This window comes from Tachypleus tridentatus, chromosome 4 (assembly GCF_004210375.1).
Source record: "Tachypleus tridentatus isolate NWPU-2018 chromosome 4, ASM421037v1, whole genome shotgun sequence".
Classification (NCBI taxonomy): Eukaryota; Metazoa; Arthropoda; class Merostomata; order Xiphosura; family Limulidae; genus Tachypleus; species Tachypleus tridentatus.
Window position 1 is genome coordinate 43,833,238 of NC_134828.1, and position 18,729 is coordinate 43,851,966.

Consider the following 18,729-nt stretch of genomic DNA (forward strand, 5'->3'; position numbering starts at 1 on the left):
GACTATTTGTGGTTAACGTGAACTACAAAATGAAGATGGTCATTGCCAACCTAGGTTCTGACATTGACATTCTCAAGGCAAATTTACCACAGAAATTATTGGCCAGTTTACTTGTGCAATAGGTTAGATGCGTTTCCACAGGTAAACATTCCAATGCTGGCTAGAATGGAAATTGGAAGAGTGGTCTGCATGAGTGTACGCTGCAAAAGATTTACTAAAGAGTTATGTAGTTATAGACCTAACGCGTGGAATGCAGTATTTGTAGTCTAGAAAGCAGGTAGCTTTACTTGGACAGTATCAAAATGGAATAGATCCCAGTGTTCTTCTGCATTATAGAATGAACGCCAGAATAGTAGGCAAAATTAAGATAACTGGAACTGGCAGTGTTTATTGTTACTGCTGTTATACAATATTAAAGATCAATTACTCATTTGCCAAAGCAGCTGACTGAGGATTGTGCAGGCAATCTCAATTCATCATACTTGTAGAAACTCAGTGGCCTGTTGGTTTAGTGTGACTATATAATTGTGGAACCAGATGGCCAAGTGAGTTGAAGAAAAATAACTCATTATCAAAAATAAAAATAAATGCACGTCTTTAAAAAACACATTACTCAGTAATCTTTATAGTACTGAAGTTGTTTAGCAGCGCTGAAATACAGTTGATTTTAGATATATTAGGATAGTAATTCATGTGGAGGCCTTTCAACTCTCATGGTAAACCAGTTTTTGGATGCTATGAAAGATGCCCGATGACTTGATACTTTAGACTTGGCATCCAGATACTAACAAGTCGAAGTGGACAATGAGCGGAGACCCTAAATTGTTTTCATCACTTCTAATGGTTTACCTGCGTTATACATCATGTCTAATGCTTTTGTCATTTTTAAGAAGCTAATAGAAGTAATGCTTAAGAAGCTCCTATGGGAAAGATGACTGGTCTATGTTGACGTCGTAGTGTTTTGCTCTGTTTGACTCTGTTTTCACGAACTTGTATATGGCAATGAAACTGATAAGAATGAGAGGTGTAAAGGTGAAACCAGGGAAGTGTTCAGTACAGGGTCGTAGATCCTGGGGAAAAATGGAGGGTATACATCCCCCCTTCATTTTAGGTGAGGTTATGGTGCATACAATCATCCTACCCCTACAGTTTGGTCTGCTGAATTGTTTTATTGCATCACAGGCCTACATATTGTGTGTTTGTTCTTGTGATTCTCGTGTTATTACCAATCGAATTACATAATTAGGCCTAGATGTAGGCTTTTTCAGTAACCGAAATGTACATCTTTAATATAGGCGTGCTTCTTAGCTTTTCGATCTAAGTTATAGTTCGTAATTTCGTAAGTATCAGTCAAAAGGTCTAAGTATACATCCAAGTATAGTGGCAACAAGATTACTCCGTGACTGCATGTTTACAGCTTTCAGGTTCACGTAATCAGAGATTACCAATTTGCAAATTGAACAGTCCACATAAGTGATTGCAAAAATCACCCCCCCATCGGGTGTAAAAAATCCACGCCTCTGATTCAGTGGTACATAAACAGGTGAAATTTCTTATTAGCACTGTAGGAAGAGATGGAGTTTTTACTGTCTCTGTGAATACGGCAGAGGTTCAAGACTGGTCTTAACCTTTGACTGAATAAAATGTCTTTGTGTCAGATTATTCACTTTTCGCAACCAACATTTCCAATATTACTGCATCAGCAAATTCAATGTGCATTTTAAACAGATCTAGAAGTTTAACGAAGCATTTATGTCTTCATCCATTATTTAATGGAAGTTCCAATATTATTATTCCATGATAAGACTGTAAATTATTGTTGGATGCTAATGCTAACACAGTTGCAGGATGGAGAGGAACATGCAAACCATATAGTCATGGCTTTTGAAAAATGATGTAGGAAGAAGTGTGAACTGCTTGCAGTTGTGGTCTTCATGAATAACCGTTTGGAAGAAAGATCATCTTTTCGGCTTGATTCGTATTATCATTGATCCATCAGTTACTCTCATGACAATGTTTACCTCACCTGTATTGCACCAAAATAAAAATATTTGTCTGCACTTGCACATACAGGATCACAATCGATAATATACTAAATGCTGTATATTCCTACAGCTTTCAATCTTTCAGGATGGATCAGAATTACAACGTGATGATTTAAAAGCAAGGTCTTTACTCGAATACCTTTTAACAGAACTAAACTAAGAAAATTTGTTTTCAGGGCCATAGCCAAGCTAATGTAGAGGAGGCTGTTGGATAATATAAACATAAAAAGAAACTTTCAAGCTGAAGTCCTACGTTAAAATGTAAGGTTTTGCTGCTTTGAATTTTGCGCAAAGCTACACAAGAGCTGTCTGCGCTAACCGTCCTTAATTTAGCGATGTAAGACTAGAGGGAAGGAAGCTAGTGGTCACCACCCACCGCCAACTCTTGGACTACTCTTTTACCAATGAATAGTGGGATTGACCGTCACTTTATAACGCCCCCACAGTTGCAAGGGCGAGCATGTTTGGTGCGATGGGGATTCGAACCCGCGACCCTCGGATTACGAGTCGAGTGCTGGGCTTAAGGTTTTACTAACTCACTGTAGCCCTCCAGTGGTTCAGCAGTAAGCATGAAGGCTTGTACCCTAAAAACCGGGTTTTGATAATCGTGATACTCACAGCTTTGTGTTTAACTACAAACAAATAAATAAAATAGTAAACAACTAGATCAATTTTATATTTTTGACGTAGTACTTAAGCCTATAAGTTCCTTTTTTACATTGATATATTCACGTTAAATTATATGAAAACAATGTTAGGGGTGGTACAATTTCAATTTTTGTTGTTTCATATCTTGTGTACCAATAACAACATTCGCATCACTCACATGCCATGAGAATAATTGTTTCAGGTCTTACTGGAAGATTTCTTTTTATTTCTGTTTACTTTGAATAATTCAAATTACTCAGATAAAAGTAGAATTATCGAAATCAAAGAAAATTGAAAAACCATGAGAAACTGAAAACACTCTACCTGACGTGTTTTATGTATTAAACTTTTAACAAACGAAAAAAAATACAGAATATAAGACACATACACAAAATAGCAACTGACATAAAATGAAAAGTCAAGCAGATTAACTACAGAATTTTATATATTATCCACATTTGTGATGTGTGTGTCAGATTTATTGTTGATATACATGCGTTTGTGTAGATATATATGTAATGATTAGGTTAAACTCATCTTTTGTCATTCGAATGGGAATGTAGGCTTATCGCTTTGCTTTTAAGATTTTGTTAATAAAACCAATTTACAGAAATGGCAGCAGTTTCATCAGTTTCGCAAAGTAAGTTTTAAAGTCAAACTAATTTTCGTGTCTTTCTTACCGCACATTTTCGAATTAATTAAATTTCACTCACATAAGAAAGAGCGCTCATACTGTCATGTCGTTACTTGTAATAAAATATTGGTGTTACTGTTAGCCTATAATAACATATACATTTTGCTTTTAATATAGTTTTAACTCAACTTTATAATTTATAAGATGACTATAAGTATAACAGTAATATACAAGTATGTGCTTAAACAGTAAACTATAACTATTTGTACGAATCATTAATTTTCGTGCACTATAATGATTGTTGAATTAACCAGTCAAACAATATATTGCTTCTCCTGTCAGTATCCTCAGAGAGATATTGTTTGAATAATTGTTAAACATGATAAAGTATTTGTAATAAATTGTAGCACTGTACTTGTAGGGGCGTAGAAGTTATTGTTGGCATGTATTATTGCTAGTAAGAGCTCTGATTTAACCTTAGGCCTATTAAGTATTATACTACTCTGTGTGTAAAAGTCTTCATAATCACAATTAAGATTCATCCAGAAACAAAAATCCCAAAATTTGACTGCCATTTTATTTTTTGTACAGAGGATCTGACATAAAAGAAATGGATACCACATTGGTTTTTATTTGGCTCTAAGGAGCTTACTATTTTGCAGAGGGATTTGACAAATTACAAATACAAGTGGCAGGCTACATTAAGTTAAATTGTAATTATTACATTTATGGAAATCGGTTTAATAGTGTTAAGGAATAAAAAGATATTAGTCTGTTAGATTATCAATCTTTCAAGTCACTGTTAGTGGAAAAGCAAATGGGATTTTTAGTTGTATCTTTAGGAGCGTTGAATACAAGGTAAAAGAGGTTATCTTTTCTTGTTAGATATCATATAGTGTTCATTTTATGCAGAATTAAGCTATAATTATCACTTCTTCCAGATGCAAGTGTCTGTTGTAACAATCATTATATATATTAACATGTCATTTCACACTTACTACTTTGCATACATGCACAGCTTCTGTTAGTTTACAAGTTTCATTGCTAAATTTTGTGCAGTCATATTGTCTGAACTTAACCTTTTGTGTTTGATGTGATTAAACAGTCACAAGGTGTTGTTTATGATGTTTATAGATGATTGTTTTGTGGCATAGAGTTATATTAATTTTTATAGCAATGTGCTCTGACTTGTACTTAGTTGAGTTATATAAGTGCTTCACTGCTAAATTAAGAAAGGGAAGGAATTCTTCATTAATTATTTTGTCTTAGTACTGTTCATCCATGTGTTATTGGATTTACCATTCGGATTGTGAATGCCTCGTCTAGTATTTATGAATTGTCATGTGTAGCTCATCTTTGTGTGGTAATAAACAGCTATTGGGAATAATTGATGTCTTTATTGAGCTAGTTGAAATTATTGTAGATAAATATTAGTCTCCATGGCTTCTTATTCTGAGGATTCCCTTAAAAGTATTAACTCATTAAATTTGAGCAGATGCTTCTAGAATCTGATAAAATATCCTGATTTACTCATCAGATGGTGATGGCATCTAATAAAAAATTGGCTTAAAACTAATCCACACCTTGTTGTTATTTACAAAGTTAGGAAAATTTAAATTTTATAAGTGTTGGTGATAATTAGTAGGAAATCATGAAAGTAATTCTGGCAGAATACACAAAAAATTGTGGGTTTAAAAGAATTGAGGATAAGATTTTAAGAATAACTATTAGATGGCTGGGTTACTTTATTCTTTTTTTTTCAGTTTTATAAATGAAAATATAAGGAATATTTCTCATCCTTAATTATTAATAGATTGAAATATGATTTAACAAGATGATTTCAAATTATAAGCTTGTTAAGAAAAAAATTGATCAGTTTAAAGAACAATAATGCTCTTGAGCTAGATAATAAGTTCTTAGGTGTTCTGGTGGAGATAAAAGATTAGACTTTCGAACTACTTACTAATATTTCTGGTAAGTCCTTAAAGAGTAGTAGATGACATAAGATTGAAACTTGGCTGGTATTACTGGTCATTGCAGGTGAGAAGATAAAAATTGTTCTTGTAATTATAGGCTAATTAGTCAAACATTGGTGTTAGGAAAATTTTTTGAAAGGTTCATTTAACAAAGGTGGTGATGCCTCTGCATACAGAAAGCTATCTTCCCTGTAAGTCTGTCTTAGAGATTTGCCAAACTATTTTCATGAGTTTTTCTTGTGAAATGTACTGTTGCATAATTAAGTTATTATGCAGTAAAAACCATCATCCAATAGGAAGGTGACACAATCTCTCTGTGCATTAACACCCTCTGTTTTTGCACTCATGAAGCTTCATTTTCTTTATTTTGTGGAAGAATGAGGAGCATGAATTTGATTGTTTCTTCACCTGGTTATACTTTCGAAACTTCTCTCCTTGTTGAAGAGAAACCTTGAACTTTTTCACATCCTTTAGATGTAGTTTTTGAGGTATGCACATTCATTTACTTTCTTCTTTCATATTCTTTTTCTTGTTCTCCAATTTTTAATCTTAACCCATTTCCTTTACCATTCCTGTACAGTTTATGTTTCTGCAACCTCAGGCCTCAACCTCCCTGTCTGTCTGATTCTTATTTTCTTGATTTTTGTCATTTTACATTCTCTTTTGCAATTCTAATGTGGAGACTGTGATGACAGCAATTGGGATTGCACTTGCCAATTGGAAAGAGGGAACAGACTAATTACTCATCTTCTAGCATCCATGCTTCTGTTTTTACCTGATCTTTTTTAGCTTTTAACCCACTTATTTATCTCCTTTATACACCTCAATTCTGAGGCACTTCACTGTATCCCAGTGAATTTTGTAGGTGGTTCTCAATTGCTTCACTTCTCACTGTGTATGTTCCATTTCTCCCATTCCCTGCTCACTTACCTCTTTGTTACTTCTGATTATTCCAAGTTCAATTTTTTTTTCCTTTTGTGGGCCATTTGCATAGTCTTTTCTTTTCCCTGAAGTTTGGAGGTATTTGTAATATGACTGATTCATGAAATAATGGTGCTCAACTTCAGTTCTCACTTTCAAACTTTTTTCTACTATCTCCAAGCCTACCATCCATTGTTATGCCTCATCTTAGCCCCTAGTTCCTTGTCGTTTGATTCCCATTTTTGTCTGGCATCAGACACTTTGAGCTTGTTAGTAATGTTTTCATTGTATTGAGTCCTGTGGATCCTTAAATGTTACAGCTTGGGCTTCTGTGTACATTTGTTTTTTATTTATGCAAGGGTTATTGCATATTTTACATATGGACTTTGTCTTTAATTTCATTCACTTGTACTTTTCAGCCCTTATCCTGTTCCCATTGATGTTTAATGCTCTCCCAAGCTCCAAATCTTCTGTTAGTTTTATCCATGCTCTTTTTTCCATACATTTGACCTACCCTCACAATTCTTTTGAGAAACATTTCCACAATCCTTTGTCTGTGAGACTCATTTCAGAAGTCCTGAGGGTTTTTTGGGGACATCCTCTTTCTCCTTATGTCCACATTGGCTCATTTGTTATCTTCAGTTCTGGTTTTACAAAAGTGGTTTATTTGTTGTCAGGACCTTTCAGGTTGTGATGCTGCTTATATCTAAATGTGTTTACCTGCTTCTTATCTCTGGATTTGCTAATGGCTTCATTTTATGATGATGTATCTTTGATACAGTCCCAAAATCCTTGGGCTCTCAGGTGAAATTTGTCCAGTAACAATCTACCATTTACCATCAAGTATCCTGCTTTGTCATCAAGTGGGCTTTGTCTAAGCTTAGGATGAAACATAGACTGTTGTAGCTTTATTTATGTTTTCAGTGATAATTCAACTTAATTGGACAGAATTATGACATCTAATGACTTTGAGTTTTTTTTTTTTTACACTATTAGATACAATATCTTTTTGTTAAGTATCTCACAGTCTTGATTGTTTTTATTACCTTTTGAAGTGACACTTTGATAGTAGACAAAATTAACTACCTGTGATTTTTACCGGTACAATGAATAAATGCTGTGTTGTAACCATGAATGAATGAAATATTAATGTTGATATTTTATAGGCATTGAACATTTTTTCTAAAAGAAAACCAACTGAAGCTAAATGGTTTCATTAATAATAGTAACAAAAATTGCAAAGTGTGGTTTTGACAAAGTCCAGAGCAGCTCTGTTTTCCAGTTATTATTGTCTAAGTTATTCTAGCTAAATCAGTTAATTCAAATTATGATTAATCTGACTGTCATGACAATAATAAACTAATCAAAAGTAGGCATCCTGATTATTATTTTTGACTATTCATTATATTATTGCTGCTGTGCTTTCATCTAGACATAAAGCGTTGTAATTGGCTAACCCTGCAATGCACAGTTTTAGCCTAATAATTTTTTACTTCATGTTTTTTTCATATTTAATGATTGGGAGGGGGGAATTGATTGTGATTCAAAGGTTTCAAGTTAGATTCTTATTGCTACCAAGCTTTTTAGCACTGCCATTGAAATGGGCAAGTACTTGCCACTGTTAATAATTTTGAATTGCTGACTAGAAGGAAGGTAACTGGCTGACATTTCCCAGTGCTTTTTTTATTATTATTTAATGTATCATGATTTAAGAAAAATTACTAAATTATTGATGAAATTTAATTAATTAATGGGGCTGTCCTTTAATCAATTAGTGGCTATCACTAAATGCCCAACTTTAAAGAAGGGGACTGAATATGATGAGATTACTAAGTTTGCATTATAGAATGTTTTTCTAATGCCATTTCATGTAGTTGTGGGCTTGAGGTGTGATGGCTCTCATTTTTGTAAATTGTAGAGACCATTCTGATTTATGCATTTCCCACCTGATCATCACTAGCCTATTTCCTTTTCCTTATGGCTTGATCTCACCACTATTCTGATGTTTATGTCTAATATTTCTCCTGTACAGTGTTCCACAGATCACTTCCTTGTCCCCTTGGTGTGGATTCCTGTACTTGGTGAGGGGACCTCCCAGGGAAGGTTCTGTTCTTTCAGTTTACCTCCTCTGGGATCTAAACATCCACCCATGTTTTTGCCATGCATGGCAACCCGTGAAGGGGAGGAGAGGATTCTGGTGGTTGAGGGTCCTGTAGATGGCCCCCCTTGGGTTAGTCGGCTGGTCCACTCGAGCAATGGTTAACCAAATACCAGTGTTGGATGTTCTTAACAGGTGTTGTGGACATTATATCTGATGCTGGTGTTTGGCTATAGTGCTCACGAAACCCTGGTGTTGCTGCAGTGTCCTTGTTTGACATTGTAGTGCATCCCCTCGTAGGGCTCCATGGTGGGTGGGGTCAAGTGGACACCAAAATTTCCCTCTTTATTATGGATATTCCAAATAAAAATCTTAATAAAATAGTGAAAAAACAGTCTATAGGTAAATGACCATGTCTTGAAGATTCTGAGCAGAAGTCCTCACCATCTGTACCACTGTTGTACCTCATTTTCTTATATTGCATTCACTTTCAGACAATATTTTAGGGCAAATGTCTCCCTTTTTCATTCAGAAGGGACTAGAGGGACTTGTTGGCTCTCCATAGCCAGTAAAGCAGCTTCGATCTGGTGACATATTGGTGGAAATATCCACATCTCAACACAGTGAACTTCTCTTGCATTCAAAGGCCATTGGGGATATATCATGCTACTTTGAATTCATCACGAGGAGTTATTGTTGAGAGGGATTTGAAGAACATCCTAAGAGTCAGAGATTTTTGCTTGTTTCTCCACCCAAGGAGTTTCTGCAGTGAGGCGTATATCCACTCACAAAGATGGAATTATGGTACTGACCAATGTCCTCATTCTTACATTTACGTCACCAAGTCCACCTGCTACCATCAAAGCAGGTTATCTTAATTGCAGATTATGGTCATACATTCCAAACCCTCTCCAATGTTTTCAGTGCCAATGGTTTGGTCCAAACAAATGAAAAGTCTTTTGACTTCCTTGGTTAAAAAAGTTGAATCAACTTCAACCCCTATCTCTGCCCCTTACATTCATTTCAACAAACCTCAAGATCCACATCCTTTGGTTACAGGTATAGGCATTTCCTCGGATACATCTTATCCCACCCTAAGATGCAAAACAATCATTCATTCATGTCCTCAGTCACTAAATCCCCTTCCAACAGCAAAGACCTGCCCATTCGACTCAGGGTAGGATCAATGGAGGTTGATAATCTCCCTCGAATAAGGACAGTAAGGAAAAAAGATGTGGTTTCAAACAAAAGGGTTCTCCACCCAGTTTGCGTACGTGTAAATAAAAATAACCATCCTGATACAATGGAACTGTCAAGGTTTACGTTCTAATCTGGATGACATCAAAACACTGATTGGTTTCTATCATCCTGTTTGTTTTTCTTTACAGGAAACATTTCTGAAACCTCCTGATACAGTCACCTTTCAGCAGTTTTCTTTATACAGAAATGACAGGCTGTGTGATGGATGAGTGCATGGAGGGGTGGCACAGTTGGTTGATTAGCATGTGCCCATCCTATCTTTGCCACTCGACACACCCTTGGGGGCCGTAGCCATCCGTGTTTCCTTGGGTCATACCATCACTGTTTGTTCTCTCTACCTGTTGCCTGGAGAAACATATGATCAATCAGACCTTTATGCTCTCATTGAACAGTTGCCATCTCCCTTTTTCATCCTGGAGGACTTTAATGGACATCATCCCTTCTGGGGAAGTGCTGATATTGATAGTAGGGGTTGCTCTGTAGAGCATATGCTCTCTGATTACAACCTTTCTCTTTTCAGTACTGGTTCTTCTACTTATTTCCATGCACCTAGTCAGTCCTTTACTGCTATTTATCTCTCAATTTGCTCCCCATCACTATTCTCCCGTTTTTCATGGAGGGTTGACCTGGAGCATCACTGATACTCTAGGTGAAAGCTTTTGCAGGGTATCTAGCACTTCTGCTTCTTCTTCCACCTTTTTAGCCATCAAGACTCGGGGAGAGCAATCACCTCTTTCCTTTCAAGCTGATTGTCTCTGACTATAATTGTCCCTTTACACTGGTGGAACTCAAACTGGCCTTTCATCGGTATGGCAGTACATCGGTTGGACCTGATGATATACATTATGAGATACTGCACCATCTATCTCCTGCATCTCTTGTTATACTTCTGATTATTTTAATGAGATCTTGCAGGAGAATATTCTTCCTAATTCCTGATACCTGGTACCAGGCTATTGTCCTGCCTTTGTCTAAGCCTGGGAAGGATTCCAAGATTCCTTCAAACTATTGTCCAATTACTTTGATGAGCTGTCTCTGTAAGACCTTAGAGAGGATGGTTAATGCTCATCTTGTTTGGTGTCTCAAATCAAACAACTTTTTCTTGCCCACCAAGTGTGGGTTCTGACAACAGCGCTCCACCATGGATTACCTGATTAAACTTTAAATGTCAATCAGAGAAGCCTTTCTCAAATGACATCTTGTATCAGTATTCTTTGACATTGAGAAGGCTTATGATAGAACATGGAGGTATTGCATAAATATGGGTTACATGGCCATTTGCTAATTTTTATTAAAATTTTTTAATGGAGAGGTTCTGAGTTTGTGTGGGTTCAACACTTTCCTATTCTTTTCTACAGGAACTTGGAGTCTCTCAGGGCTGTGTTCTGAGTGTCACACTTTTCAGTATAAAAATTAATGCCGTCACTGAACAACTCTCTATCACTGTTGCAAACGGGCTCTACGTCGACGACTTTCACATCTCCTGTCAGTACGTCAAATATGAGGTATATTGAGCAGCAGCTACAAACTGCCCTCAATTGTTTACTGAAATGGAGCACAGCAAATGGCTTTAACTGCTCTCTCTCTAAAACCATTTGCATGCACTTTTGCCACCAACAGGGTATTCACCATGATCCTGAACTCTGTATTGGTGAAGTTCTTGGGGCTTAACTTTGACTGTAAGCTGACCTTTATACCACACATCAAGCAGCTACGGGTCAAATGAACATCCTCTGTGTCCTGTCTTCCACCACTTGGGGAGCAGATTGATGTTTTATGCTAACGATATGTCGTGCTCTTATTCAATCAAAACTCTACTATGGATAACTGGTCTATGGCTCTGCCAGATCATTGGCCTTAAAGATGCTAGACCCTATTCATCATTAAGGACTTCAGTTCTGCACTGGGGTTTTCCACACTTTTCCAATTTGGAGTTTATACATAGGGTCTCATGAACCTTCTTTGCACCTCCGCAGTTTGCAACTGTCTTTACTGTATGTTTCGAAACTTCATTCCTTACGAAAGCATCCCACCTGGGGTTGTGTTTTCCTTCCTAGATGGGCCATGCTTTTTCAGACTGATGGTCTGCCATTTCTCCTTTTGGCCTTCATATCCAGGTGCAGTTGGATGAATTGGGTCTGTCCTTGGATAACATTACTGATCCACTGGTCAGCCCATCCCACCATGGCTTCTTACTGTCCCCAATTGTGACCTATCTTTAAGTCATCTGAGAAAAGTAGACACTCCTGATTGGAAATACTGTCTGCTATTTGATGAACATCCTTCCATTCCTAATTATACAGATGGTTTGAAATCAGGTGACTGTGTGGGCTCTGCCGTAGTTTATTGTGGTTTGGTGGTTGCATGCAGAATTCCCCCTACAGCTGTGTTCACTGCTGAACTGTATACCATTTCTCTTGCCCTGGGTCACATAGAAGCTAAGTAGGACTCAAACTGCACTATTTATATTGACTCGCTTAGTTCTCTACTGGTTCTGGAATCACTTCATGTTGGTTCACACCCTGTTCTCACTGATATTCAGAATCGACTGGCCCATTTTCTCCTTAACATCTACTTCTATTCAGTTTTTCTGGATACTGGGCCACGTTGCTTTGCAGGAATGAGCTCGCAAACACTGCAGCTAAGTCTATCTGCTCTGGCACTATCACCGCTGTGCCTGTCCCATACATGGACTATTGTCTTGTATTCAAGGCTCAGCTCCGTGCTAGCTGGCAGTTGACTTGGAGTGAGCAACCAACCTGAGAAAGATCTGATCTTCCATGAGTGTTGTCTTTCTAGTAAGTCTTCGGTTGGTTGTATGCCTCATTGGCTTTTTTCTTTTGACACCTTCTCTAAAAGGAATTCTAGGGTTTCTCATTTTTATTGGCTCTTTCACTACCAACCACATCAATATGAAATTCTAGCTTCTGTGTGAAGAGAAAGAAGTGGATCATTTCAGACAATAACATTTTCCTTACTTGAAAATGTATTTCCTTACTTATCTCTATATACCTCCCCACCTTTCCTCCCCAGTGCTGTTGTACTTTACTTTGCATCTTCTTAGAATAAAGTTAATTTTGAGTTCAAATGTTTTATGGTAATCAATTGCACATGTAGGATGTGTTGCTCTCCTATTGGTGTAGGGTTGTTGCCCAAAAACAGTTACATCATGTACTCGCATGGCTCATTTCAATAAGTGATTTAGGTGAGAGATAATTTAAAGTTTATGTTGTATGCAACATTTCAACATCAGATGATGAGAAATAGCTACTGTGTTTAAGCAGGTATTTTTTATAAATACCATTTATGAAAGTAATATATTAGTTAAATGTAATATGTTTAAACTAACATTTAACTGGTCATTAAATTTCACTTATAACTCAGTTCTGTACACTGTTCAAACACTTTGCTTTTAAGTGTTTTATGCAAATCTTTTTCATCTTAGAGTTGAAACTCAAGCAGACACCTTCAGACAAGTGGTCAGCAAAAGAAAAATTATGCCTTGCATCCTCAGTGCTTCGTAGTGGTGACCAAAACTGGTCAGTATGATGAGAAACAAAAAATTTCCCATATGATTAACACAAGTTTTTTTAAAATGACTGTGTATGTTTTACTTCAGGATTTTGTTTACATGCATAAACCTAACTTTTTATGACTCAATTTTTTATTATTGTTTGCAGTTATTTGATATCTTTCTGATTTACCATAATTGATGCTTTGATAAAGTATCGCAACAACTAGTGGGTTTCATTAATATAAGAAGCTGTATTGGAGTATTTTCTTTCTTTAGACTTTGCAAAGTTACGTTCTTGTAAAAAACAAATTTTTCAAAATAAAGAAATAGAACTTATTTATGAATTCAAATAAAAGTGCTCACTATGTTGTATGCTTATTCATTTATTCAATATTTCAAAGTACTAAAATAATATTTTCTAGTATCATTCATTTTTTTCCTTCATAATGTTGCACTGTTCTTGGCAGAACATTTTGACTGTACACATAATTTAATATCATTTTGAATTTCACCTTTTTATCAGTCATTCTGTTGACCCTCTCTCAATAGGCTTGTATGTATTATATGATTTTGTAACTTCAACATATCCATAAAGGTATACATACTTTAACTCTGAAAATACTTAACGTATCTTCATGAAATATGGTGGAGTAATATTCATTGAAATGTTCCTACCTCATTTCCCATTATTTTGCTATTTGTATGCACTACCCACATTTACTTTGTTGCTGTAAACAATGTACCCACTGAAAATTTAGAAAATGTATTGTGATTGGATGATAATGCATCAAGAACAGACTTTTGTCCAATTGGAAGCTTCATTAGTTGTTGACATGTGTAATAAAAAACATATTAAGGGAGGATAAGTCGAGACTGAGAAAAGTATTTTCCTAAAAATAATCCATTGAGTATTGACTGTTTTAAAAACCATACTTTGCTAATAATATTGAAATTTGATCTTATAGAACATTTTATCATCATATACCACATTATTTTATCTTGTGCGCCAGCTATCTAACCACAAGATCACATTCAGAAATGTCTATTTTTATTTCATTTGCTTGATACAGCTGTGGTAAATCTTTTCATTTATTTCATATTGTCGTGTAAACATTGATCTAGATTATGTTAATTACAACATTTTCTTAATTTATCTATTTTGATTAAAAATTATTTTACTGCTGATTTAGCTCTTTGAATTCACTGAACTTGTGGTTGATAATAGAATGATAACTATGTGGTCCAGTGATATCTAGTGCAACTTATGTATGAGAAATTGGGGTGCATACTATGGGACCATGGATTGGTAAAGTGATTAGTGCACCAGCAAATTTTACAAACATTTTATTAAATATCATATTAAAATGGAGTGTTAGTTTGTCAGAGGAGTCTTTCAGTTTCCAAGAATTTTTTAGGGAAGGTCCTTTATACCCACTGAGAGAGACTTCATGACTCCTCCACCCTAAAAAAAGCAACAAAAACATGTTGCAAGGTGATGTGATTATGCTGATTTCAAAAATATAGTATGATTTTGACTATCACTTCTAGATTTTGAGTTAGTGTAAAATCTATATTTTATCAGAACTATATGATCAAATACCATGCAATCAACTCAGTATAGTAGATTTATGCTGTGAAATTAAGTTTACTGAGACAGTTTAATAGTTAAAAACATATTTTTGTTGATTTCAGACATTAATTGTATTGATAAAAAATTCCAAATATATTGTTCACACGTTATTTGTTCTAGATATATAACTGTAGTGAATTTCATCACCTCTGCTTCATTTCCATGCTCTCCTGCTTTTCCCCAGAATCACGAAACCTTCATATGCTGTTTGCTAGAACATTCAACGTGTACATCAAATGAGTGTAAAAGGAACACAGTCAGATGCCTCTCTGTCACTTATTTGATTACTTTGCCTTGCTTTGTGCACACTCAAAATAAAGTTCTGATCTTCTCTTTACTCCATATCTACAATGTAACAATTCTACAAAACTATTTTTAAAATCTTTCAAACTCTAGTTCTATAAACACAAATTAATTTATATTTAAAAAAAAGCATTTGAAATGCTGGTTGCCTCCAGTTCAAGTAAAGTATGAAAATACAGAAATCACCCAAATAGAGTTTGCTACATTTGTGAAAAGTATATACAGTGGATCGTCATTAAGCCGTGGACCAGTAAACTGCGAAATCGCTTAAGCCGCTGTAGCAAGTCTTGTCCCAAAATTTTTGATGTATTAAATCTACTACCTGGCTTTTTAAAGTTTCTCACACTCTCCTTGTCGTTGACACTGACATGACAAATGTGAGCGAGGATTATTGCGGCTCACCGCTAATTTAAGAACGTGTAAACAATAGAAATTGACCGTTAATGTACCTTATCCGCTCTCTATGTCAGCTTTATGGAGGCCGCCATTGTTACCGAATCACACCTCTCCATACATTAAAGTTAATCCGCGGTAAATCTGTGAAAAAAGTGATCAATAATTAAAGTATTATTTTTAATTCGATAATCCAATATTTTTATGGAATTGTATAAATATTTGCCACAAACCCAATAGAAATCACTTCAGTTTCTGAATTAATAGTGAGCATATCATATTGACAAATTCCTACCCCATGAGTACCAAATGTAAACATGCATCGTATGACGTTCAGCAAAAGCTGAATGTCATAGAAAGAATACGAAATAGTGAAACTTGCACTAAAGTTAGTAGAGAGTTAGGCATATCTGAGTCTACATTGCATGGGTAGATTAAAGATGAGAATAAATTAAGAGCATTTCTTGATGAACTTGATGAGGGTGGTTTGAAACGCAAGAGAGCTAGAACAACACAAGGTCCTGAGTTACACAAGGCAATGTTCAATGCATTTTGTGAAGCCAGAAACAATGGAATTCCCATATCTGGACCAGTTATTCAAGCACAAGCAGAGAAACTACACAAGGAACTTCATGGCCCTAATGCAGATTCAGAGTTTACTGTTTCAAGTGGTTGGTTAAGATGGTGGAAGCAACGACACAGCATATTGCAAGTAAAAATCAATGGCGAGATCAAGTCAGCAGACACTGTAGCAGCAGAAGAGTTCATCCCTAAGTTCCAAGAATTCGTTGAAGAACAGCAACTTGTTGAGGAGCAGATCTATAATGCAGATGAAACAGGTCTTTACTATAGAATTTTGCCAGATAGAACTTTAGCTACGAAGAAAGACAAGAACAACAAAGAAGGCTAAAAACAAATCAAGGACAGGGTGACCATGTTGTTCTGCTGTAACTGCACTGGTCTACACAACCTGACACCACTCTGCATCAGGAAGTACAGGTCACTCAAGTGCTTCCATAAAGTGAACATATCAACACTGCCAGTAGACTATACCCATAGCCAGAACGCCTTGAGGACAGCTGCGATCTTTGAAAACTGGTTTCACAAGACGCTCGTCCCTGATGTTCGGAAACACCTGAGAAACAAGGGACTAGAACCTAGAGCCTGCCTACTCCTAGATAACTGTCCAGCCCACCCGCCTGCAGAGACATTGAGGTCCAGAGATGGGAAGATTTTTGTCTACTATATGCCCAAGAACACAACATCTAAGATCCAGCCCCTAGATCAAGGAATTATTTCAGCTTTTAAGTCCAATTACAGAAAAGAATTAATCAAGTCCATGGTAGAAGAAGACAAGAGCGTAGCCGAGTTTCTCAAGAAGGTATGGGTTAAGCAAGCGCTCTATTTATCAGAGACAGCGTGGCAAGCGGTAAAGGCAGAATCGATCCAGAAGTGTTGGAACAAGGCCCTGGGGGGTCCATTCACTGAAGGCAACAGAAAAGAAGACTCAGATGATGATGAAGAAGAATTCCTTGGTTTCACCCCAGCAGAAGTGAAAGAAGCAGAGCAGAAGTTAATGAAAGTTGTCCACTCAACTGTTCCCGTCCATGAAATTCTGTCAGCGTGGTTCTCCATTGATGATGATGTACCAGTAGCTTCCTCAATTTTAGCAGAAGAGACCATGAGCGAAGATGAAGAAGATCCTGCTCCAGTACCTCCAACAAGAACTGCAGATGAAGCCGTCAAAGGACTTGAGGTAGCCCTAGAGTACTACGAGCATGAGGGAGACAAGCTGAAAACACTACAACTAAAGTCCATGATTAGAGACGCCAAGAAGAGGGCAACAATGAGCAAGAAGCAAGCAACAATAACGTCATACTTTACCAAGAAATAAACGATATTTGAACTATATTATATGTATTTGTAATTTTTAAAATTAATAAATTGAATAAAATTCTTGTGATAATAATGTAAAAAGTGGATAAAAATTTAATGTGGTTTCTTATATATTCGTAAGAATTTCAAATGTAATAACTCGGCACTTGTTAAAACGGCACTTGTCAATTGTATCTGAATAGTCTATACATTAATATTATAATGATCGCAATGGCCGGATGAGGCTCCTCGGCGGAGCTGTTGGCGACTTCGGCTTTTCAGTCACAAAGGTTTAAGCCGCAGACCACTTAAGCCGCGGTTAAGCAGGTTGAACCCCCAAATACCGCAGCTTAACAGCGCTCCACTGTAGCAGTTCATAAAATAAAAATATCACACATGAGGTAAAGGTAGTTTACTACCACTATTTTGGGTGTGAAATTGGCAATTAATAAAAACATTGGGTTTCATTGTGTGTGTTGTACAGTTTGCACATCTGGTTTGACACAATGGCTGAACGAGAAGAGAGCAAGTGTGACGTTTATTTATAGTTCCCTTGATGAGATATGAGCTTAAAGATCATCTAATTGAACGTTATTTTTGCATGATTAATATTTCTTGATATTCAGGCAAAACTAAACAAGAAAACAAATATCCAAATATTGCATTTACAATGAAACAGCACTTTCATGGAGATGGTCTTCCAGTGCCACATCCATCAGCAAATTGGGGAACAGAAGCTTTATCCTTCAAAGAAGACAGATCATCTTCATCTAGTGATTCTATTCCTGTGGTACTTCAACATAAACTGTCTCATCAAATCAAACCAAACAAGAAAAGCTAAATGATATGATTCATGAGTTGTCTTTGTCAAAGCATTAATAATTCATTTTATGAATTATCTTCCCTTGATGCCTTTAAGAAGGTCAAATTCTACATCTGTATTGGACCTATTTTTCCAAAGAACTGTTGTGCCTTTGAGTCGGTCTTTGATTATTTACTTTCACATTCAAATGAAATACTTGTTTATTTCTTTTGCTTTTCAGTTTCAAAATTGTCTTTATCATCAGAAGCTGTAGTTTCTTCAATTTTGGAGATAGTGTATAGCAGAAAGTTATAGTGCTGCTGTTTTTTTTCACAGCTCTTAACAACATTTTTATGACTTGTTCAAATAAACAGTCTTGTCAATTTCTTAAAATTTTGGGTTTCCTTTAATTTTTGAATTTTGTATCCTTTTTCTTCATTTTGTTAAATTGAGAACCATCAGTCTTATTTTTCACTGTTTAATAACTTTTAATTTGTTTGTTTTAATTATAAATTTTGAGTGATCTTACACATTTACAGAGTTAAAAATTATTTTTATAATGATATTTTTATTTTTATATTTTGTGTAAAACTTCATAGTCTTATTCTAGTTTCTAGAATTTAAAAAAAA

At 35.9% G+C, this 18,729-nt stretch overlaps 1 protein-coding gene across 17 annotated transcripts in view; it reads left to right on the forward strand.

Annotated features, from left to right (window-relative positions):
• The first annotated feature begins 3,077 nt into the window (after nucleotides 1-3,077).
• The window catches only part of LOC143248987 (bromodomain-containing protein 8-like), a 154,349-nt gene continuing 138,697 nt past the window's right edge, over nucleotides 3,078-18,729 (forward strand). For 13 of the 17 annotated variants that reach the window (XR_013027314.1, XR_013027315.1, XR_013027318.1 and 10 more), the window contains exons 1-2: nucleotides 3,078-3,333; nucleotides 13,028-13,121. Coding sequence is in view for 7 of the 17 variants with exons in the window: in XM_076498085.1 (XP_076354200.1) it covers nucleotides 3,306-3,333; nucleotides 13,028-13,121 (122 nt within the window). In the remaining 10 variants the exon portion in view is untranslated. Of the gene's footprint in view, nucleotides 3,334-3,412; nucleotides 4,186-13,027; nucleotides 13,122-18,729 lie in introns of those variants that run through there. The other 4 variants (XR_013027320.1, XM_076498091.1, XM_076498090.1 and 1 more) reach the window with 3 other exon arrangements.